The 21,517-nt window shown below is 35.6% G+C and overlaps 2 protein-coding genes across 2 annotated transcripts; one reads left to right on the forward strand and one right to left on the reverse strand.

The window, feature by feature from the left end:
• Window positions 1-6,253: 6,253 nt before the first annotated feature.
• On the reverse strand, window positions 6,254-15,386 carry LOC107623148 (coumaroyl-CoA:anthocyanidin 3-O-glucoside-6''-O-coumaroyltransferase 1). The gene is made up of 2 exons (XM_016325306.3): window positions 14,911-15,386; window positions 6,254-7,204 (listed from the first exon to the last, which is right to left on the reverse strand). Exons 1-2 carry the CDS (start codon window positions 15,382-15,384, stop codon window positions 6,254-6,256), a joined length of 1,425 nt encoding a protein of 474 aa, XP_016180792.1. The 5' UTR covers window positions 15,385-15,386.
• An 815-nt stretch (window positions 15,387-16,201) lies between these two features.
• On the forward strand, window positions 16,202-19,643 carry LOC148581978 (uncharacterized). Its single transcript, XM_088494774.1, has 5 exons — window positions 16,202-16,273; window positions 17,046-17,788; window positions 17,877-17,964; window positions 18,057-19,432; window positions 19,562-19,643. The coding sequence occupies exons 1-5, from the start codon at window positions 16,202-16,204 to the stop codon at window positions 19,641-19,643; spliced, it is 2,361 nt and encodes a 786-aa protein (XP_088350900.1).
• The last annotated feature ends 1,874 nt before the right edge of the window (window positions 19,644-21,517 follow it).

Below are 21,517 nucleotides of genomic sequence, written 5' to 3' on the forward strand. Positions count from 1 at the left end.
GAATCACCAAAAATATGTCATAACATAATGCGGAAGCGTACCTGAATTCATAAACATGAATCATACGATTGGAAGAGTTTGGATCTTGTGGTTCTTTCGATCTTCCTCAACCAAAGCCTTCTGTATTCCTAGGAGGCTGAACTGCAACTCTTTTGATGGGGAAAGAGCAACAAAGGCGGCTTTGGTATATTGGGGACCGAAACCCTGAAGGTCTATTTATATTTGAGCATGGCACCCATTAAACCCTTAAGCCCAAATAAAATAGTATCTAAAGCCCAAAAGATAATATATCTAAAATCCAAAAAGATAATTATCTAAGGAACAAAAGATAATATCCAGTTTTATTCTCATTTAATTCCAAATCAAAAGTAATAATGACTTATTCAATTTAGCATTTATAACAATAAATGAGATCACCATTATATAAGTCATTTAATTTGAAATAGCATAATTTGTGATTATAATTAATATATGTATTGCCCACAAATAAGTTAGGAAATCAAATAATTTCCTAACAATCTCCCACTTGGGCTATACATATATTATTTCTTGACATAATCACATCTTTATAAACTTTATGCGCGCATCTGAATGCTATTTCTTTCATTACTTTAACAATCTGGTCCGTCTCATACATTAGATATGGAACTACCGCAACTTTTATCACATTAAATGCCGTGACTAAACCACGCCAATCACCATCCTAATATACTCAACGACATAGATCAAATTTGGATGAGTAATATGGAAATTACATGCCAAGTGATCTCATGCATGTCTATTTCCAGCTGGTCCAACTTTATTGAGATCAAACACAATACAAATATTGCAAAATGAACATTTCACATAACATGAAATAAACCATCAACTTAATTCTGCAGAAAAATAACTCATTATCTGTCATAGGACATATAGCATAAACTCCCACCAAACCAAAGCATCACAAATATTGATACCCATTCGAGCAGTGTGCTCTTGAAAGACTTTAGGGATCAATTCCTTGGTTAATGGGTCTGCTAGCATATACTCTGTTCCTATATCTCCTATGGAAATCTGTTTTTTCTTAAACTTTCTCCTTGACAACTAAGAACTTAATGTCTGTATGCTTCGATTTTGTCAAGCTCTTATTGTTATTGGAGTATAGTACTGCTGACTTATTGTCACAAAATATCTTTAATGACCTTTCAATGTCATCTACTATATGAAGCTTAGTGACAAAGTTTCGCAACCATATGCCATGAAATCGGAATCAGAGTACCTAATGATCTCCAAATTTTCTGATCTCCGATAAATAAGCATGTAATCCTTTGTTCTTTTTAAACAACGCATTACGCGTTTAACAGCTATCCAATGATCCATATCTGGATTGCTCAAGTATCTACCCAACACTCCACTATAAATGATATATCGGGATGTATGTAGACTTGAGCATACATTAAATTCCCTAGTGCTGATGCATAAGATTTATCATGCATTGTTGTCTTCTTAAGATCATTTTGGGGCATTACTTGAGACTAAACTTGTCTTCTTTAACTACGGGTGTGTCCATTGGTCTATAACTTTCTATGACATATCTACTTAAAATCTTTTCGATATAGTTCTTTTGTGACAATCCAAGAATACCTTAAGAGTAATCTCTTAGTATCTCGATTCCTAATACAAAAGAGACATCACCAAGACCTTTCATTTCGAATTTGTTCGATAGAAATTTCTTAGTTTCATGCAACAAGCCTATATTGTTGCTGGCAAATAGAATGTCATCAACATACAAGACCAAAAAAAGTATTTACTCCCACTGAACTTACGGTATACACATTCATCTATAATATTTACCTCAAAACCGTATGAGGTAATGACTTGATGAAACTTGTGATACCATTGACGAGAAGCTTGTTTGAGACCATAGATGGATTTTCTCCTTTTTCTATTGGATCTCCTTAATGACACTTCTTGAGGTTGTTGAGCTTGCTGTATGGGTTGGGTTTGAGGAGGATTCTCATTATTTTCCTGTACTGTAGCAGTATCTTGAGCAACAACAATATTCTCATTGTTCTCTTGTACTGTAGCTGGATTTACAACAGGATTCTCATTGTGCTTTTGTACTATAACTGTATCTTGAACAATAATAGGCACAAGGTCCTGATCATTGTCAGTTATAGAATCCTTATCAAAAGCAACATTCCTAATATTTCCTTCCCCCCCAAACTCAACATCCTCAAGAAATCTCGCATTTTCCGTCTCAAAAATAGACCTTGATGCAGGATTGTAAAACTTGTACCCCCGTGAACGCTCAGCGTAACCAACAAAGTAGCAACTAATTGTCCTTGAGTCCAATTTTTCTTTCATGCGGCCTATAAGGTCGCGCCTCAGCTGGACATCCCCAAATATGCATATGCTTTATACTAGGCATTTTCCCAGTCCAAATTTCATATGGGGTTTTGTTAACTGCTTTGCTTGGCACCCTATTAAGGATGTACACTGCGGTCTTTAAGGCTTCTCCCCAGAGTGATTCAGGCAAGGAAGAATGACTAATCATACTTCTCACCATGTCCTTAAGAGTTCGGTTCCTTCGCTCTGCAACACCATTCATGCTAGGTTTGCCTGGCATAGTGTATTGCGGAACAATACCACACTCCTCTAGGAAAAGAGCAAAAGGCCCAGGACGTTGCTCTCCTGAACCGTCATATCTTCCGTAGTATTCACCACCACGATCAGATTTGACAGCTTTAATTTTCTTTCCAAGTTGAAGTTCAACTTCATCTTTGAAAGACTTGAAAACATCCAAGGCTTGGGACTTTTCATGAATTAAATATAGATACCCGTAACGAGAGTAATCATCTATGAACGTAATAAAGTACCGTTGTCCATTCCAAGAGACAGTAGGGAATGGGCCACATATATCGGTATGTATTAGTTCTAAGACATCTTTAGCTCTCTCGGCACCTAATTTCCTTTCGTTTGTCCTTTTTCCCTTTATGCACTCAATGCAGACTTCAAAGTCCGCCAAATTTAGGGGTCCGAGAATTCCATCCGACACGAGCCTCTGAATTCTCTGTTTAGAGATGTGGCCTAGGCGTTTGTGCCATAATGATGCCGAATTCTCATTCAGTTTTTTTGTTTTGTACCCGTTTGCAGTATTTCATTATTATAGGAATTTAAGTTAAGCCTATATAGATTATCCACCAAATGACCAGAGCAAATATTATTCGAATTGTAAAAGAGACTGACTTTATTGTCTCCAAATGAACAAAAATAACCTGATTTGTCCAAACGAGAAACAGAAACCAAATTTCGTCTAAATGACGGTACATAAAATGTCTCTAATAAACCCAAGTAAAATCCACTCGTGGAACATAATCTAAAGGTTCCTATAGCTTCGACTGCAACTATATTACCGTCTGCCACATAGATGTATCTTTCAGCATCACTTGGCGGTCGGCTCCACAGGCAACCCTGCATAGTAACACTTACATGAGTAGTAGTAGCAGAATCTACCCACCAAGTATCAACAGGTGCATAACTTAAACTAGCCTCAGAACAAACGAAAGTAAGAATTATACCCTTCTTTACACGCCAGGTGGCATATTTGGTACAATCCTTCTTCATGTGTCCCACCTTCTTACAGAAGAAACAAGTTGAAACTTGATCTTGTTTCTTAGCCTTTTTCTGCTGAGAAGGCACATTCGTAGTAGTATCACGCTTTCTTTTATACTGAGAAGATGAAGCCATGTGAGCACTTTCAGTCTTATCTTATTGTAGCCTCTCTTCTTCTTGCACACAGTGAGATATAAGCTCATTTAAGGACCAAGTGTCCTTCAGAGTGTTATAACTCACTTTGAATTGCCCAAAGTGTGCAGGAAGGAAAATCAAAATGAAATGCACGAGTAAATCTTCAGACAACTCTAACTTTAGTGCTTTCAATTTTGAAGCAAGATGAGACATTTCCATAATGTACTCCCTTATGTTCCCTTTACCTTCATACCTCATGGAGACAAGTTTGCTCAAAAGGCTACTTGCCTCCGCCTTTTCATTCTTAGTAAAGAATTTTTCAACATCCTTCAGGAACTGTTTGGCATCTTTATCCTCAGTAATTGAGCCCCGAAACGCCTCAGGTATTGAGCGTTTCATGATCATAATGCTCATTCGATTGGATCTCTCCCACTTCTCTATTTTAACCTCATTGAGACTTTCCGGAGTGGAAGTGGGTTTCTCCTCTCGAAGATCTATATCTAGATCCATACAACCGAGGACAATCTCCACGGTATCTTTTCAAACTTTAAAGTTTGAACCATTCAGCATAGAAATACTGCTAATTTGCGCAGAAACATTGGTAGCTAAAGTCATAGTTTCTGGATTAGAACAAAAGAACATGCAGTAAATATTAGTTAATTAATGGGTAAAAATCCATATTGAGATATCCAGCACAACATTAATTTTCAATCTTTGGATAGAAAAATTAACTGTAAGTGATACTCTCATTGCAGTAATCAAATATTGTCAAAATTCCTGTCACACATTAAGTCTTTCTTTGGACCGACTTAATGTGCACATGTAAACTTAAACTTCGCAACCTATTTATTACCGCATATATTTTCTATTAATTGGCCAAACAATAACCTTCCTTTGGGTCGATTATTGACCGCATAATTAATAGAAAATAAACAAAAGTGTACAATGCTTATTATTTGGCCAAACAATAAACTTCCTTTGGGCCGATTATTGTTCGCATAAATAATAAGCATTACTTTATTCTTAATTAGTTACCCAAATATATATTTACCATCAATATGTATATGTAATTCGACCAAATATAGACCTTCCTTTGGGCCGATCAATATTCGCATGAATTATATAACACCATATTCCTTATGTTTTGAATAAATCAATTTTCACAAAAGAGGCTACTTTGGCAGCATAATGTTCAATTAATTTATTCCAAAACCAAATCTTTATAAAATAGATGGGTATACTAATCCAAATTGTTACCAATTTCCTTATGTAACAACAAAATAATATTTTCTATTATTCAAATATTATTATTAATATATATACATAACTTGGCCAAATATAAATCTCCTTTTAGATCGATTAATATTCGCATAAGTAACATATACATATTAATCCTTATATCCTAAAAGGATAATCAATTAAGTTTACCAAATTAATGGCACACAACTAAATGCCAATTATATACAGTTACAAAAATATACGAAAAACACATGATAAAAAAAATATCTATTTGACCGTATATATATATGTAACCGAGACAACATTAACATAAAAAAAAAAAATAATAATAATAATAATTACATGTTATATACCGTGAAAGTTGTATATATCATCCAATAATATACATATGCGTAACATATATATATAGCGAACCAAAACAGTATACCGGAATATGTTTTATATATATATAATGCGTATATATACGTATTGATGCAGACACATAATGGGAACAATTTGTGCAACAATTTCGGATGAACAACGCATATGTATATATATTGATCCATTAAAATAAAATCGAATATTTTCGATGATTTAATTATGGATGGCTCTGATACCACTTGTTAGAATAAATTAATTTTAATAACCCAGATCATCCATATTGAATCACCAAAAATATGTCATAACATAATGCGGAAGCGTACCTGAATTCATAAACATGAATCATACGATTGGAAGAGTTTGGATTTTGTGGTTCTTTCGATCTTCCTCAACCAAAGCCTTCTGTATTCCTAGGAGGCTGAACTGCAACTCTTTTGATGGGAAAAGAGCAACAAAGGCGGCTTTGGTATATTGGGGACCGAAACCCTGAAGGTCTATTTATATTTGAGCATGGCACCCATTAAACCCTTAAGCCCAAATAAAATAGTATCTAAAGCCCAAAAGATAATATATCTAAAATCCAAAAAGATAATTATCTAAGGAACAAAAGATAATATCCGGTTTTATTCTCATTTAATTCCAAATCAAAAGTAATAATGACTTATTCAATTTAGCATTTATAACAATAAATGAGATCACCATTATATAAGTCATTTAATTTGAAATAGCATAATTTGTGATTATAATTAATATATGTATTGCCCACAAATAAGTTAGGAAATCAAATAATTTCCTAACATGTTTCTCTAACAACAACAAAAACAACAACAACAATAGCAATAATAATAATAATAATAATAATAATAATAATAGAACAAAAGTTAGTTTCAGATAGATCATCTCTGATTACACACAAAAGGAGAGTCTAATCACAACCTATAATACTTGTAATGTGTTCTTTCAAAATAGTATTGAAATTTTCCATTTCACTCCTTTCAAGAGTGAGTCCAATTTCAACTCCACCATTATCATCCTTAGAATCACACAGAGAGAATACCCTTGAATGCAATACATGAATTACGTCACTTTTCTTGGGCTTTCCCCACCCAAAATCAGTTTCATAAACATCATGCTTTGCTGACCCTATAGCTATTACCCTACATTCTTCCGATGTCCCTAACTCGTTAAAATGTGTCATCAAATCTTCAATCTCTTTCAAACCATCGCACTTAAACTCTCTAATTTTGCTTTCAATAGCAATAGCTGCTTCAACAATCCCATTTTCCACCACTAGCTTGCCCTTCTCGAGTTCCACGACCGGCCGAGAAAGGCAGTTTCCAAAGTATGTCGATGGAATAGACAATTCTCCACAGTTTCGACAATCTGCTGGGAATGTAAACTTGCATGTTTCATAGGCATCAGTATTAATGTAATAATATTTTACCATGCATACCCAAAGCAAAGAACAAGTCACCACATAGGTCGATATGATCAACGACTCTGTACTTAATCCCATTTTTTTGCATTCAAGGTATATCCATTTCTTGATTTTCTCCACCTGCTCACGGCTCAGGGTAAACGTAAAGCGAACCTTGTCACTGGGAACATCAACAAGTATGCCAAAAGACTTCACGATCTTCGTAAAAGAACTTGAAAGTTCCTCCAAGAAAACGAGCTTTAGCCCTCTCCAGTCTTCGATGGCGTCTCTGTTGTGTAGTGGCAGTTGAAGAGATTCTTTAACGGAATCCATGTCTTCACCTCTTGTCCTACAAACGGAAGCCCAGAACTTGATGAAATGATGAAAGGCTCTTCCGTCAGCAACAACGTGATTAAAGCCGACGCACATGCTGAAGCCATAGTTGGGTAGGACAGTGATCTGAAACCATGGTCCATTGGAATTTTAGATTTATGTTATATGCATATCTGAAGAAAAAATATTACATGCGCAAAAACTAGGCTAATTTTTTTTAGGGGAATGGTAGAGAAAGAATGACTATTTTGAATAACATGAACAACCACCAATCAAATAAAAATATACTACACTTTTAAATTAATCATCTAAATTTTAATATTAAAATAACTATCCGTACACTAATAAAATGAACATTCGATATATCTATTATTCACATTGTTTAATATTTTCATTATCTACCTATACTTTTCATTTTTTTTTATTATGAAAGTAGAAATGGTGATATACTTTAATATTGTAATTTTTTGTATTTTTTAAAACTGTGGAAAGTACACAAAATGGAAGGTTTGATTTCTGTACTTTAAATTTTTTTATTTTTTTTAATACAAATCGAACAGTCCGATTTGTGTACCTATCAGAAATCGGATGGTCTGATTTTTGCATATCTACATTTAAAAAAATACCACTACCATTCTAATATTAAAAATAAAAAGTTCCAAAAACTATTAGACATTATTTTAGTAAACTATATTAAATTATTTAATATTCTCAATTATCAACTTTATATAATAGCAGTTACACGTGAATCTTGATTTAACAGAATAATCAAATGTGTTTATAAAAACATAATATAATTCTTTTAAAAAAATATTTTATTTATAAATATAGACATTTTAAGTGCTATTTACAAATATGTATATTAAAATATTATTATAGTTATTAATAGTAGTTGAGAGTTAAGTTAATAATAACTAGTAGTTAATAGATGAATATTTATGAGGTTAGTTGATAATATCCTTATAAATAGAGTGATTCTTATATATTATGAACAACAATTTCAACACAACAACTTTACATATAATATTATCTTCTTATTCTGCTTTTCTCCCATACATTTAACATAGTATCAGAACCACTTGAAGAGGATAAGTCATTAGTTTTTTTGGGTGAAAAATCACCATGCTTTTTTTTCATTCAAATATTTTTCATTCATAATTTTTTCTTTGTTTTTGTTACTGATTTAATACTTTCTCATCTCACCAAATAATCCATCATTTTCATCTTGCCCTTCCGAGTCCAACGGACCCAAAATTATGGCCATTGAGAACTGAAGCCCTTCTCAAAATGAGTAATGCTAGGGAGACAAATTATTTTTGGCTGATTTTCTTTGGTTACCAAACATTTCCGCTCAAAATTTGTTGTCACTATCACTTTTCTTCTTTTTTTTTTTCGCTCTTTTCTCTTCTCTTCTTATTCGTCCCTTTTCTCCTTCTTCCTCTGTCAAGAATCACCTTCTGTCTGCACATTTTCTCCCTTTCGTTATCTATCTATTCAGCCCACTGCTGGTCACTCTGTATCGTCGCGGCATCCCGACATCCCCTTTCTTCTCTCTTTTTTTTCTTCCTACTCCTTCCTGGTTATCTCACCCTGTCTCACTCTCAAACACAGATAACAAAACTAGAGCAGAAGCCATGTTCCTCCTTCTCGTCATTGTCTTCTTCTGGATCTCGCGCCACACGTCTATTCCTCTATGTTACGGCGCTTTACGCATTTTCCTCAACCATCTCATCGAAACTTATTCAAGTTGGGGATTATTAACGTCTTCTATCCACCAATTTGCGGGGGTATATTAAAATATTGAGGTAATGCCTAAAATGGTCTCTAAAATTCTTAACTCACTTTAGATTAGTCCCCCACTTTTTAAAATAGCCAAATAAGTCCTTCACTCTCAGAATCGTGAATCTCCGTTAGTCCAAAAGTTACCAGATGTTTTAACTGCACACTGATATGGACACACAATAAGTTCAACTCAAATTGGTATCTCAAATTTGATTAAAACGCCCAAATTGATCCAATTCTCACTTATAAAACCCTAACCCCCAAATGTTCATCTTTATTCTTTGTCTCCACTCCTCTCCTCCTCGTTGATGTTGTTCATCTTGGCACTAATTTGAAGAATATTCTAATCTCCGGTAACCCTTCATTTTTTTTTTGTTGTTGTTACTTTCTGATCCAACCAAACAACACCTCTAGTTTCTTTTGGTCTCTACCTTACCTTGATGTATTCTTTTCTTTGTTCCCACAAGTTCGATGATGCGACAATCCCGAAAACAATGTGCTTCAATTCTGTTTCGGTTGTTTGTGTCGTTTGTTCCGAGGTTAACCGAACTACCACGGGGTAGTTATTTTCTACTTCTTCTTCTGACGACGTAATCGCTTCTTCTTCGTCTTCATTTTTTTTGTCGTTGGAAGCTTTTTGTTGTTGTTTCTTTTTATTCTCATTGGAAGCTTCTTCTTTTTCTTCAGTTGATGTGGTTATAAATGTGTTGTTGTCGGTACTAATTTAAAGGATTTGTTGTGTTGCGGTGTCGTCGAGTCCAGTGGTGGTGGTAGTGGTAATAGGAGGCAATCTTGTTGGTCATTATTGTTGAAGAGGAGAAGGTTGGAAGAATATAAAATATAGAGTAAGATAGTGGTTAGAATCAACCAAGGGGTGATGCTGCTTTTGGATTCATTATTGCATTGATTGGAATAAGGATGCATTTGATTTTCTTTTATTGATTATTAGTTTATTTTCAAGGTTCGATTTTCCTTTCCTTGAGATTGTTTCTTGCTTACAAAGGTGGTGTATATGTGGGAAGAAATTTAGAAGTTCAGAATAGTTTGAATCACACAAAATAAAAATTAAAAAATTATTTTAATATTTTTATTTTTGTTTAATTTACTTTCTTGTTTCTTTTTTGTTTTGTTGCTTATGATTCTGATGTGTGAAGTTTGTTATGGTTAGAATAACAACAACGAGGAGAGGAGTGGAAACGAAGAACAAAGATGAATATGAAGAACAAAGATGAACATTTGGGGTTAGGGTGTTATAAGTGCGAATTGGATCAATTTGGGTGTTTTAATCAAATTTGGGATACCAATTTGAGTTGAACTCATTGTGTGTCCATATCAGCGACCTCAGCGCCGTTAAGACGTTTGGTAACTTTTGGACTAATGGAGATTCACAATTTTGAGAGTGAATGACTTATTTGGTCATTTTAAAAAGTGGGGGACTAATCTGAAGCGAGTTAAAAATTTCAAGGACCATTTTGGGCATTACTTCTTAAAATATTATTAGAGTTGTTAGTAGTTGGGAGTTAAGTTAGTAATAGCTAGTAGTTAGTAAATGAATATTTACGGGTTAGCTGGTAATCTATTATATATATCTAATTTTACAACCAAAATATGCTACATGTCATTTTCTCATTGTAATTAGAATCAAATCTTTCCCTTCAAAATTAATAAATTCTCCTATCCTTCTTACTAATTTTACAACCAAAATGTGCCACATGTTACTCTTTCATTGTAATTGAAATTAAATCTTTTCCTCCAAAATTAAAGAATTTTTCTCCCCTCCTTACTAATTTTACAACCAAAATGTGCCACATGTCACTCCCTCATTGCAATTGAAATCAAATCTTTTCCTCCAAAATTAAAGAGTTCTCCACTCCTCCCTCTTCCTTTCTCTATTTCTCTCATTCTTTCAACCACTCTATCTATTTTATATATCATTATCAATATCAATAACTAATGACTAATTACTAATTTGATAATCAAAATGTGCAATATGATATTTTTTAATTGCATTAAAATTAAAATTAAAATTGAAATATACATATATTATGTATCACATATTACTATCTAATTTAATAATCAAATATGTCACATGACATCCTCTTATTAAAATTGAGAGAAGATTTTTTTTTCAAAATTAATAAACTCCTTTCCTAAATTCTCTCATCTACCTCTCTCTATTTTTCTATTTCTCTCTACTATTTTTACTCTATATATAATTTATATTTTATATTAATACTTTGACAAATCAAAATATGTCATCCGGTATTTTTTTACATTTAAAATAAATTTTTTCTTCCAAAATTAACAAACTCCGACTCTCACTCTCATTCTTCATCTTTATCTTTCTGTCTCTTTTTTCTCATTCTCTATTTTTTCTATCTTTCTATTCTACAGAAAATAAAATTAACAAAATAATATAATTTAAATAAAAAATATTATTATTATATACATATTTGTTAGTTTTTTATTTAGTTTTAAATTTTCACCGCTTATCTTTTTAATCTATATTTTTATTTCTCTTCTTTCAAATATTTATTACATATAATTTGAAAAGAATACTAATGTTATAATTAAAAGTTAGAATCAAGATTCAGTTGTTTTAAAAAAATTAATTTTGAGTTAATTTTATAACTATCAGTATAATTTTTGTATGCTAATATCTAATTATATTTTTATATACATAAAGAGAAAAAATATTATTTTTAAATAGCAAGTATAAAAATTAATTATTTCTATTTGTGCAACAGACTTAATACCTAATTAAATGTAAAAGTATACGCGTTAAATTATTTTAAATTTTAGATAACGAATGTTAAAATTAATTATTAATAAAAAATTAGACTTTTTCATATAAAAATAATAACTAAAAATCTTATTATTTGATTTTTCGATGCATTGGTCTTCTTAGTTAGAGACTTTTATCAATCTACTACTTTTTTTTGTAAAAGTAGTTTGATTTTATAAATTTTTTGTGTCGCGTCATGCACAATTTATACTGTCAGAACAAAATAGACCATAATTTTAAAAAAATTATATTCCCATAATATTATTACAAATAAAAATATTAGTATCCCTCTAAATAGATTGACTCTTATATCATGTAACAACAATTTTAATACAACAATTTTACATATAATATTATCTTCTTATTCTATTTTTCTCTCAAAAATTTAAGAGTCTTATCATTTGTTTCGTTTAAATGAGATAAGTCAAGAATTTTATAAGCCGATAAGTGCAAATGTGATATATTATAAAGTTTTAGTTGTTTATATCTTTTTGTTTGCATTATAAATGGAATATACATAAAATTATCTCATTTTTAATATAAACGACATATGAAACAATAAAAGTTTTTATTTATATAAAGAGGTGTATCTAGAGAATTTTCTCACAAATATCACTTTTTGTCAACTCTTTCTATAAGCTTCTTAAGAATGACTATTTATGATATGTTTTTGTAAGTGTTTATCTTAATTCTCCCGTTAAAAACTATGTGAAAAGGGTTGTTTTTTAGTGCGAGAATCCAATTCTTTTATGCACTTGTTGTTCGATTTTTTTTTATCTGAGCTAAAAAATCTAATACTAATGAGCATGAACGCAAAATAACTTGTTAATGCGCCCTGTGAACGAGTATCACCATTTCAAAATCTCAACTAAGGTCAGAAGAATGCTCAAAAAGGCTTTAGAGGTGGACAAAATAACCAAATTGAATGAAATGAGGCATGGTCAACGAGTAATATATTATACAATAATATGGGCACGTATACAAAATACAATACGGTAATATAAAATATGTAAATTTTAATTTTTTTATAAGATATAGAATATGGTATATACATAAAATATAAAATATTTTTTAAATAAATTATACTAATATTTTAATTATTTTAATATTTTTAATTATATAAAATATTTAAAAAAAATTTTGTATTAATATATAATATATATTATTTTTAAATTTATTTTAAAAATATATATTAAAAATAAAATTAGATACTACTATAATATTATTTAGATATATTAAAATATATTTAAAAAATATTTTTTATTTTATATTAAAATATAATTAAATATAATATATATATAATTTAATAAATATCGTATCTAAAATATATCTAACCGCTGGATACGACAATTTTGAGCAGCTTCTTGCTTCATAGGTAATATATAGACGCCCTGACAAATGTATTTCATTTATACAGTTAGAGTTAGTTAAGTATAGTCGTATCAAAACAGATGGCTTGAGTGTTACCATAGTTGCATCCAAGATATGCCTAAACTAGTTGTGTGCGTGTTAACTTTACTCATTTACACCCAAGATAACTTGCGTGTCTTACCATAATTGCACCCAAAATATGCCTAAACTAATTATATGGGGAAAAGTCTAGAGGCCAGTAATTTTGTTAAATTTTGGCCAGCATATAACTAGCAAAAAAAAGTGAGCTATTAGATGAAATCTCACACCAATCTCACACTATTAAAACTATTTTAATGACTATTTGATAGCTACAAATCACAAAAATTACCGGTTCCCTAACATTCCTCTTAGATGGCACCGTACACAAATAAATAATAAAATATATATTTGTAAATATCACTCAAATATTTATATTTATAAGTAAAATAATTAAAAATATGTATTTAAAAAAATCAGTATAATATAAAATTTTTAATGATTATATTATATGTATATTAAAATCAGTCACTAAAAATAATTATAAATATAAATATACATTAAAAATAAGGAAAAGTCTAAGGGCCAGCAACTTTTGTGTTTTCTGGCCAGCACTTAACCATCAAAACAAAAGTGAGCGATTGTCCACCATTAGATGTAATCTCACACCATTCAAAACACTATTGATGGCCAATTGATGTTTACAAAATACCAAAATTGCTGCCCCCTAGCATTCCTCTAAAAATAAATTAAACTATCCATATATTTATACATAAATACATTAATAATTAATTTTAGAAAAAAATCTATTCTTTTTTTCTCCGAGATGTTAAAATGACACTCTCCTTTTTTCTATCTATAAAATGTACATTCTCCTCCTTTATAATTTTTAAAAACATCTTCTTTAATCTACTTTAAATTTTTTGTGTTAACTAATGTTAACTTTATCTATTTTTCAAAATAAAAATTATTTTTTACAAAAATATCCTTTAACAAAAATTTTATTTTTTTATCATTAAATTTTACTTACCAAAATATCATTTAATAATTTTTTTTATTGATTAAATCTTATTTTTACCAAATTTTTTTAAAAAATTTAATAACCAAATTATTTTTTCTAAGATACCCTTCAATAATTTTTAATTATTAAATTATGATTTTACTAAAATTTTTGTTAATAATTTTTTTATATTTTACTATTAATTTTTCGATATGAATGTATATTATTTTAACATTAAATAAAAAAAATTTTACCATTATTAATATGTATAACAATTAATATATATTGATATTAAAAAATAACTTTACTAAGATTTTTTTAATATTAAAATAATATATATTAATATCAAAAAATTAATAATAAAATATAAAAAAAATTTAATAAAAATTTTGGTAAAATCATAATTTAATAATTAAAAAATTATTGAGTTAGAAAAAAATAATTTAATTATTAAATTTTTTTTAAAAATACAATTTAATCAATAAAAAATAAGTAATTAAACGATATTTTGGTAAGCAAAATTTAATGACAAAAAAAATAAAATTTTTACTAAGAGGTATTTTTGTAAAAAGTAATTTTTTTTTTTTGAAAAATGGATAAAATTAACATTAGTTAACACAAAAAATTTAAAATTGATTAAAGAGATGAGAAGATAATGTCATTTTAACATTTCGCAAAAAAAAAAAAGTGAAATTTTCTCTTAATTTTAGTGTCTCATAATATTTTTGAATTTTTAAATATCAAATCGTAAGGAGCGGCTGATGCTGATCAGCATAATTGCATATGAAGTATGTATTTTCGTAAAATTTAGTACTTAAAATTTAAAATATAAGATATTTTTTAAAAATGAGCTGAATGTTTTGATTCGTTGCTGACCTGAACCGCCATTAGAGGAAGCAACTTTCCACCGTCTTGTGTTGTAAGCGGAGAAGGAAAGACCGGAGCAAGAAGGTTAAGGTCTCTAAGATGTGTTGGAGCATTAGCGACAAAGTTGTTAAAATCTTCATGGGACTCGGCCACAGTGAAAGAAACAGAGTCACCATCGGAGTAGAGAATGTAAGGGAAGTTACCGGGGTGAAGAGGGACAAGAATGTTTCCGGCAAAGGGAAAGAAGTGTTGAAGAGTGAGGGAAAGAGAGTGTTTGAGAGTGGGAACCACAGTTTGCAAGATTTGGTTAGTGGTGGTGGGTTGAGGAAGCTCGTAGAAGAATATGCGTTGTATCGGATGGAGGTAGAACCAAGGGAGGTCGAAGAATGTTAGGGGGATCGAAGTTTGTGGAACGGAATCTGGTGGAGGTGAAATTGAACATTGCTCAATAATTTTTACACCGTGATGGTGGGGTTGACCCATGGAAACCGAAGAAGGAGCTGGGTAATGCCTGTCAACTAGTCGTGATCTCTATATACGGTATATATAGATAAAGAAACAAATAAACTAATAAAATTAAGTGAAGAAAAGTATTATAATTCTTAATTTCTTATAGAGTTTTAGTATTTTAATGTAAAGGTAGTTAAATGTTTATTTACTAACTTTCATTTTAGAGATTTTGATCCCTTTTTTATTGTAGAGGGCGGCAAATGGCAATGCACAATAATTTTATAAAGTAGACGACGGCAATGTACGATAACAATAATATTTAAAATCTTTAAAAACTCCTTAGTTTAATAGTGCCAAAACTAACAAAATACAATACAATCAGGGCAAAACACTATAATAAGCCAACATCAATCCAAATTTACCTATATGAGCCAAAATGAAAATCGATACAGCAATGAGCCAGATCATATTTTTATGTAATTCGAACCAGGGTAGTTCGAACTTCATCCTCAAATAATTCGAACCAGACCAGTTCGAATTTCGAAGAAAAAATTGAATGTAAATCGAACCAGACTGGTTCGAACTATCTATGCAAGTAATTCGAACCACTCCAGTTCGAATTAGGGGGAAATGTGTTCTTCATGTAATTCGAACCACCCTGGTTCGAATTACGCTTAAGCAAGGTTGTTAGTAATTCGAACCACCCTGGTTCGAATTACTAGGGAATGGGCTATATAAGGAGTTCGAATCAGCCTCATTCGAACCATTCTCACCTTCCCCTGCCCCACCAAATCTCAGAGAAAACGACCCAGATTCTCTCCGCGAAAGACCTGAACGCAATATTCTGCTCATGGGAGACGATCCGGCGCGGTTATATCGCTTGGACGGAGTCGCCCATATAGCTGGGGTCATCAACGAAGAGGTTAGTACGGAAATAACTTTGTTTTACCGGTACATGTGAATTTGTGGTTTGGCATGCGAGTAAGATATTGGTTTAGTTGGTGGTTTATTTTAGTGGTTTATGTTAGTGATTTCTGTAAATGGTTTATGTTAGTGGTTTTTGTAAGTGATTTATGTTGGTGGTTTATCTTAGTGGTTTATCTTAGTGGTTTATGTTAGTGGTTTATCTTAGTGGTTTAGGTATGTGGTTTATGTAAGCGGTTTACGTTAACGGTTTACGTTTGTGGTTTTTGTTAGCGGTTTATGTTGGTGGTTTATGTTAGTGGTTTATGTTAGTGGTTTATGTTAGTGGTTTATGTTAGTGGTTTATGTATGTGGTTTATGTATGTGGTTTATGTAAGCGGTTTACGTTAACGGTTTACGTTAGTGGTTTTTGTTAGTGGTTTATGTTGGTGGTTTATCTTAGTGGTTTATGTTAGTGGTTTATGTTAGTGGATTATGTTACTGGTTTATGTATGTGGTTTATGTAAGCGGTTTACGTTAACGGTTTACGTTAGTGGTTTCTAGTAGTGGTTTATGTAGGCGGTTTAGTTGTGGTTTTATAATGTTAGATCTTTCATGTCAGTAGCCTATGGGGGTTTCTAATTTAAGTTTCTTATGCAAATGGTTCTCGTTCTTGGTATTTTTAAGCGGCTATACATAGTAAGATTTTTTGGTTTATCAATTATCGTGTTGATTATGTTTGTCACCGGTAATTAAGCTGGTTCTAAGAATGCGGTTCATTTCTTCCGCAGCCTCAGCGATGCATCAGGAGCATGCGGCGGCAGCAGGGCATGGTCCTGGATGACAGATACGTTCCGTACCTGCAGATGGCTGGTCTTTACCATCTTGCAAGGTTGAACGATAGATGGTTCCGGTTGGACGAGGCCCTTGTGAGTGCGTTTGTTGAGCGATGGCGTCCGGAGACTCACACGTTTCATATGCCGTTCGGAGAGTGCACTATCACACTGCAGGACGTGGCATACCAGCTGGGTTTGCCAGTGGACGGGCGTTACGTCAGCGGCTGCCTATCAGAGTTCCATATATACATTGAGGGTGGCCGTCCAGCCTGGGTTTGGTTCGAGGAGTTGTTTGGAGTGGTACCTCCTCCTAGCCAGGTTCAGAAGTACGCGGTCAACTGCAGCTGGTTTCAGGAGACGTTTGGTGAGTGCCCGGAGGGAGCTGATGAGGATACTGTGCGTCGTTATGCCCGTGCGTACATCATGATGTTGTTGGGCACGCAGCTTTTTGCGGACAAGTCGGGTAACCGCGTTCACATCAGATGGCTTCCATTTGTAGCTAGGCTGGAGGAGATGGGGACCTACAGCTGGGGTTCTGCAGCACTGGCATGGTTGTACCGGTGCATGTGCCGTGTGGCGAACAGAAATGTTATCAAGCTAGCGGGCCTACTTCAGCTACTTCAGTCATGGATTTTCTGGCGATTTCCTCGATTTAGGCCTGCAGGATTTGAGACGTTCAGCTGGCCACTGGCCTCGAGGTACTTCCCTAATCTTTGTCTATTTCAATTTACTATTGGATACCCTAAGCACACATATAAGTAGCGGTAACACATGTGCATGTTGCAGGTGGTCAGGTTACATCCCTTCCAGTAGCGAGAAGGGTCCTAGAGTTCAGACGTGGAGGCTATGGATAGACCGGTTGCAGGATAGAGAGGTCAGTATGTAACTTAATAAGTTTTTTTATTTAACCACAATTTACGAGTTGGCATCACGAGTTGCCCTGACATTGTATCGTTCTGCGTGCAGTTTATCTGGATGCCGTACAGTAGCCCTGACGTACTTCAGGTCGTGCATCCCGAGGTTTTGGAGCCTCGGCATATGGTGCTGTGGCGGTCTGTTACATCGCTTATCTACTTTGCCGTCATAGAGTGGCATCAGGTAGACAGAGTTCTTCCGCAGTTTGGAGGGGTGCAGCCCCGTCCACAGGCCGCCCTGAACATCGACTTTCTGATGTCGAAGGACGGCAGAGGCGGCGATCGATGGTTCCCGTCCCATTTGCAGAAGTGGCATCAGTATTGGGAGGACCGTATGGAGAGCGTGCTGAGATTCGATGTTGTTGCTGACCCTGGTCCGTCGCATCTGTTCTTGGATTGGTGGAGTCAGCACGGGAAGAGGTTTTTGTCTCCGGATCCGCAGTTGGGCGATCCGAGAGCCGCTGCTATTCCTGTTGAGGCCTCACAGCGGGGAGCTGGGCAAGTACCTGAGATGGATCGGCCTGACGACGTGCCGGATAGGAGGCGGGTTGATAGGAGAGCTCGCGTGGGCACACGTCGTAGCCAGCGTGACTGGGGTTGGCTTGAGCGTGCTATGGAGGCTGGCGACGAGGCCGGCCCCGCTAGAGGTCGACGACGACATCATCCTGGCAGAGGTAGAGGGCGTGCTGCGGTTCATGCCGCTGCACCTGACCCTCAGGACGATGACGATGATCAGCATGGGCCTGAGGGCGGGGATGGTGCAGGGGCGGCCTCTGTTGCTGGTGGTAGTACCCAGGATGGGGTTCACGGAGGTGAGTGGTATGGCTCCGGGATGGGTGACGGGGCTGAGCCTAGTGACGCTGGACTTGGGTCCGGTCCTTTTGGACATTACTTTGTTGGAGTACCCACCGACGACCAGCCTCAGCAGGACGGTACTCCATGGGTTATTCCCGGATCACAGTGGCAGGACTTCCTTGGGGCAGATACGCTCGATCCGGACTTCGGCAGTCCACGGTTTCTGGCGGAGATTTCGGCTATCATGCAGGAGGACGAGCCGGGCAGGAGGCGTCCTCAAACCCCTGCCACGCAGGCACCCTTAGATGTTGATTTGAACGAGCCTGCTACGACTCCTGTTGGTGACCAGTTTGCTTTGGGAGGTACCCCACATTCCGCTTACACCGCTGCATCACAGTCTGTCGCCGGGCCGTCTGCCGCACCACTCCATTTTACGCCACCCGCACAGCCTACCCCGCATGAGGACGCAGATGAGATAGAGGATGAGGAGCCGTTCATCCGCAGAGGTCAGAGGCCACGGTATGCAGATGGAGGTAACCAACCCCCGTCCGGACCCTCAAGCGCAGCCTTTATGCCGTTATGCCTGTCCGATATAACCAGAAGACCGGGTTGCGGTGTCACGTGCTGTCTAAGGTGGGAGAGAAAGAATGACCAAGACTCTGCATTCTCACCTTCTACTAGTGCGAATGCAACGGGTAGAATGTTAGAGTTCCCGTCCTGTGCAATCGCGATGAGCAAAGTACCCCCGTACTTCCCATACAGATGGGTCCCATCAATGCTAACTAAAGGCTTGCAATGGCGAAATGCCTGGATGAGCGGTGGAAACGTCCAGAAAAGTCTGTGAAAAAAAGCTTGAGACTCGTCTACTTGTCCACTAACTCGAACGGGGCTCGTCCGTAGGATTGCAACAGTACCCGGCATCGTCAATTGGACTCCCAAAACCCACCTGGGGAGCTCGTTGTATGACTCATCCCAGTCACCATATACGAGGGCAATTGCCTTCTGCTTCGCCATCCAGACCCTCCTGTAAGTCGGCCTAAACCCGAAGTGTGCTGCCGTGGCATTTAGGAGCACCTTGATGCTGACGGATGCATCGGCCCTAACCATTGGCATAACGAACGCGGAAATCACATGATAATCCAAGCTCCTGTGGTCACTCGAGATGGAGGTCGCAAGACAAGTGTGAGGTCCATTGTACCGCTTGACCTCCCAAATGCCCTTGCGCTTCCGCAGACTCAGTCGAATCAACCATGTGCACCCATTCCCAAACTCAGAACACTTGCCCACATAACGGCGATGATCAGACTCCACAACCTTGTACTGTACCCCTCGCCGGATGCTGTAAGTCTTCACACTTAACAGGGCCTCGTCTTTATCCTGAAATTGCTGACCAACCTGGAACTCTGTCAAACCAGCAGTCCCTTCAGCATCTCTAGCTCCGAATCCAACAGAGTGCCCTGAAACACCCTCTTGCCTCATGGCATCTAGGTCCAAAGAGGAAAAATGTGGTGGATACTGCTGTGTGCCAGAACTAGAACCACCGACTACCAAAGCAGGCTCAGTCGCTCCAACCTCGTCGCCGCTGTCATCCTCAATCATATCCGGCTCGACGTCGTCCTCCTCTACATCACCCAACACTCCGTCACCGACGCCAACCGGTGGAACTCCCTGTAAAGCGTTCGGCAGAATATCAACTGATCCTACCACGTCGCCTACTCCATCATTCAGATCAACAGCAAAAGACGGGGAGGCGACTGGTTCGACCGCTGGCTCGTACACAGGGACGGACGAAGAAGCAACGGCAGGCCTTGAACTCGAACCGGTTGCCGCTGCTTCAGTGGTGGCATTCCGGTTCGAACCCCCTGAGCTGGATACCACATCAACCAACTTTGCCAACAACTCTGGTGTCCTAACCTCGGGAAACTGCCTCCGACATAGAAACATGACTTGCAGGTCCTCATCACTACCAATCGTGAAGCAATCATACTTCACCGTATCCTGCAAGACAGTGATTGGAATGCGATAGAAAAACTTCTTCACTCGCTTCGCACCTTCCAGACCGAGTTTCATCAGCACAGATCTAACAAGATAATCATAGCTCGTCGTTGGTTTCACGACGATACAGAGAGGATCCTTATCTGTGAACTTCACACCGGAGCGAGTTTTTCTCTTAATGGATCCTCTATGGTGAACCAAAACCCCAAAACTCTCCTCACTAGCCATATTACACCCTCTATGAGAGCAACTCACGTTTAGAACCATATATATACTGCACTGTCTACCACTAATTCGAACCGGACTGGTTCGAATTCAATTTGTGTAATTCGAACCAGCCTGGTTCGAATTACTTGATGCAGCTTCTCCCTATATAATTCGAACCAGTGTGGTTCGAATTATGTGATACGTTTTCCTCCCAAGTAATTCGAACCACCCTGGTTCGATTTACTTGAATGAATTTCCCTCTTCATAATTCGAACCACTCTGGTTCGAATTACTAATGAATTGAGTTCGAACCACACTGATTCGAATTATATAAATATAGGGTTTGGCTCATTGCATAAACGAATTTCAGTTTGGCTTATTTAAGTAATTTTCAACTTCCCTTGGTTTATTCTGGTTTTTTGCCCGTACAATAAGCTACCAATTATATTGTGGCGAATTCTTCGATGTAGTATTGTAGTACTCTGTAGTGTTTCACGTGATGGGTTAAGACGTTAA

Source organism: Arachis ipaensis, chromosome B10 (assembly GCF_059453495.1).
Source record: "Arachis ipaensis isolate K30076 ecotype BB chromosome B10, ASM5945349v1, whole genome shotgun sequence".
Classification (NCBI taxonomy): Eukaryota; Viridiplantae; Streptophyta; class Magnoliopsida; order Fabales; family Fabaceae; genus Arachis; species Arachis ipaensis.

Coding starts and splice junctions, on each gene's coding strand:
- LOC107623148 (XM_016325306.3), bottom strand. CDS start 15,384: ATGGGTCAACCCCACCATCACGGTGTAAAAATTATTGAGCAATGTTCA. Junction 7,205..14,910: donor TTCCTCTAATGGCGGTTCAG/GTCAGCAACGAA, acceptor CCATGGTTTCAG/ATCACTGTCCTACCCAACTA.
- LOC148581978 (XM_088494774.1), top strand. CDS start 16,202: ATGGGAGACGATCCGGCGCGGTTATATCGCTTGGACGGAGTCGCCCAT. Junction 17,965..18,056: donor ACCGGTTGCAGGATAGAGAG/GTCAGTATGTAA, acceptor TTCTGCGTGCAG/TTTATCTGGATGCCGTACAG. Junction 19,433..19,561: donor GGTGTCACGTGCTGTCTAAG/GTGGGAGAGAAA, acceptor CTTCCCATACAG/ATGGGTCCCATCAATGCTAA.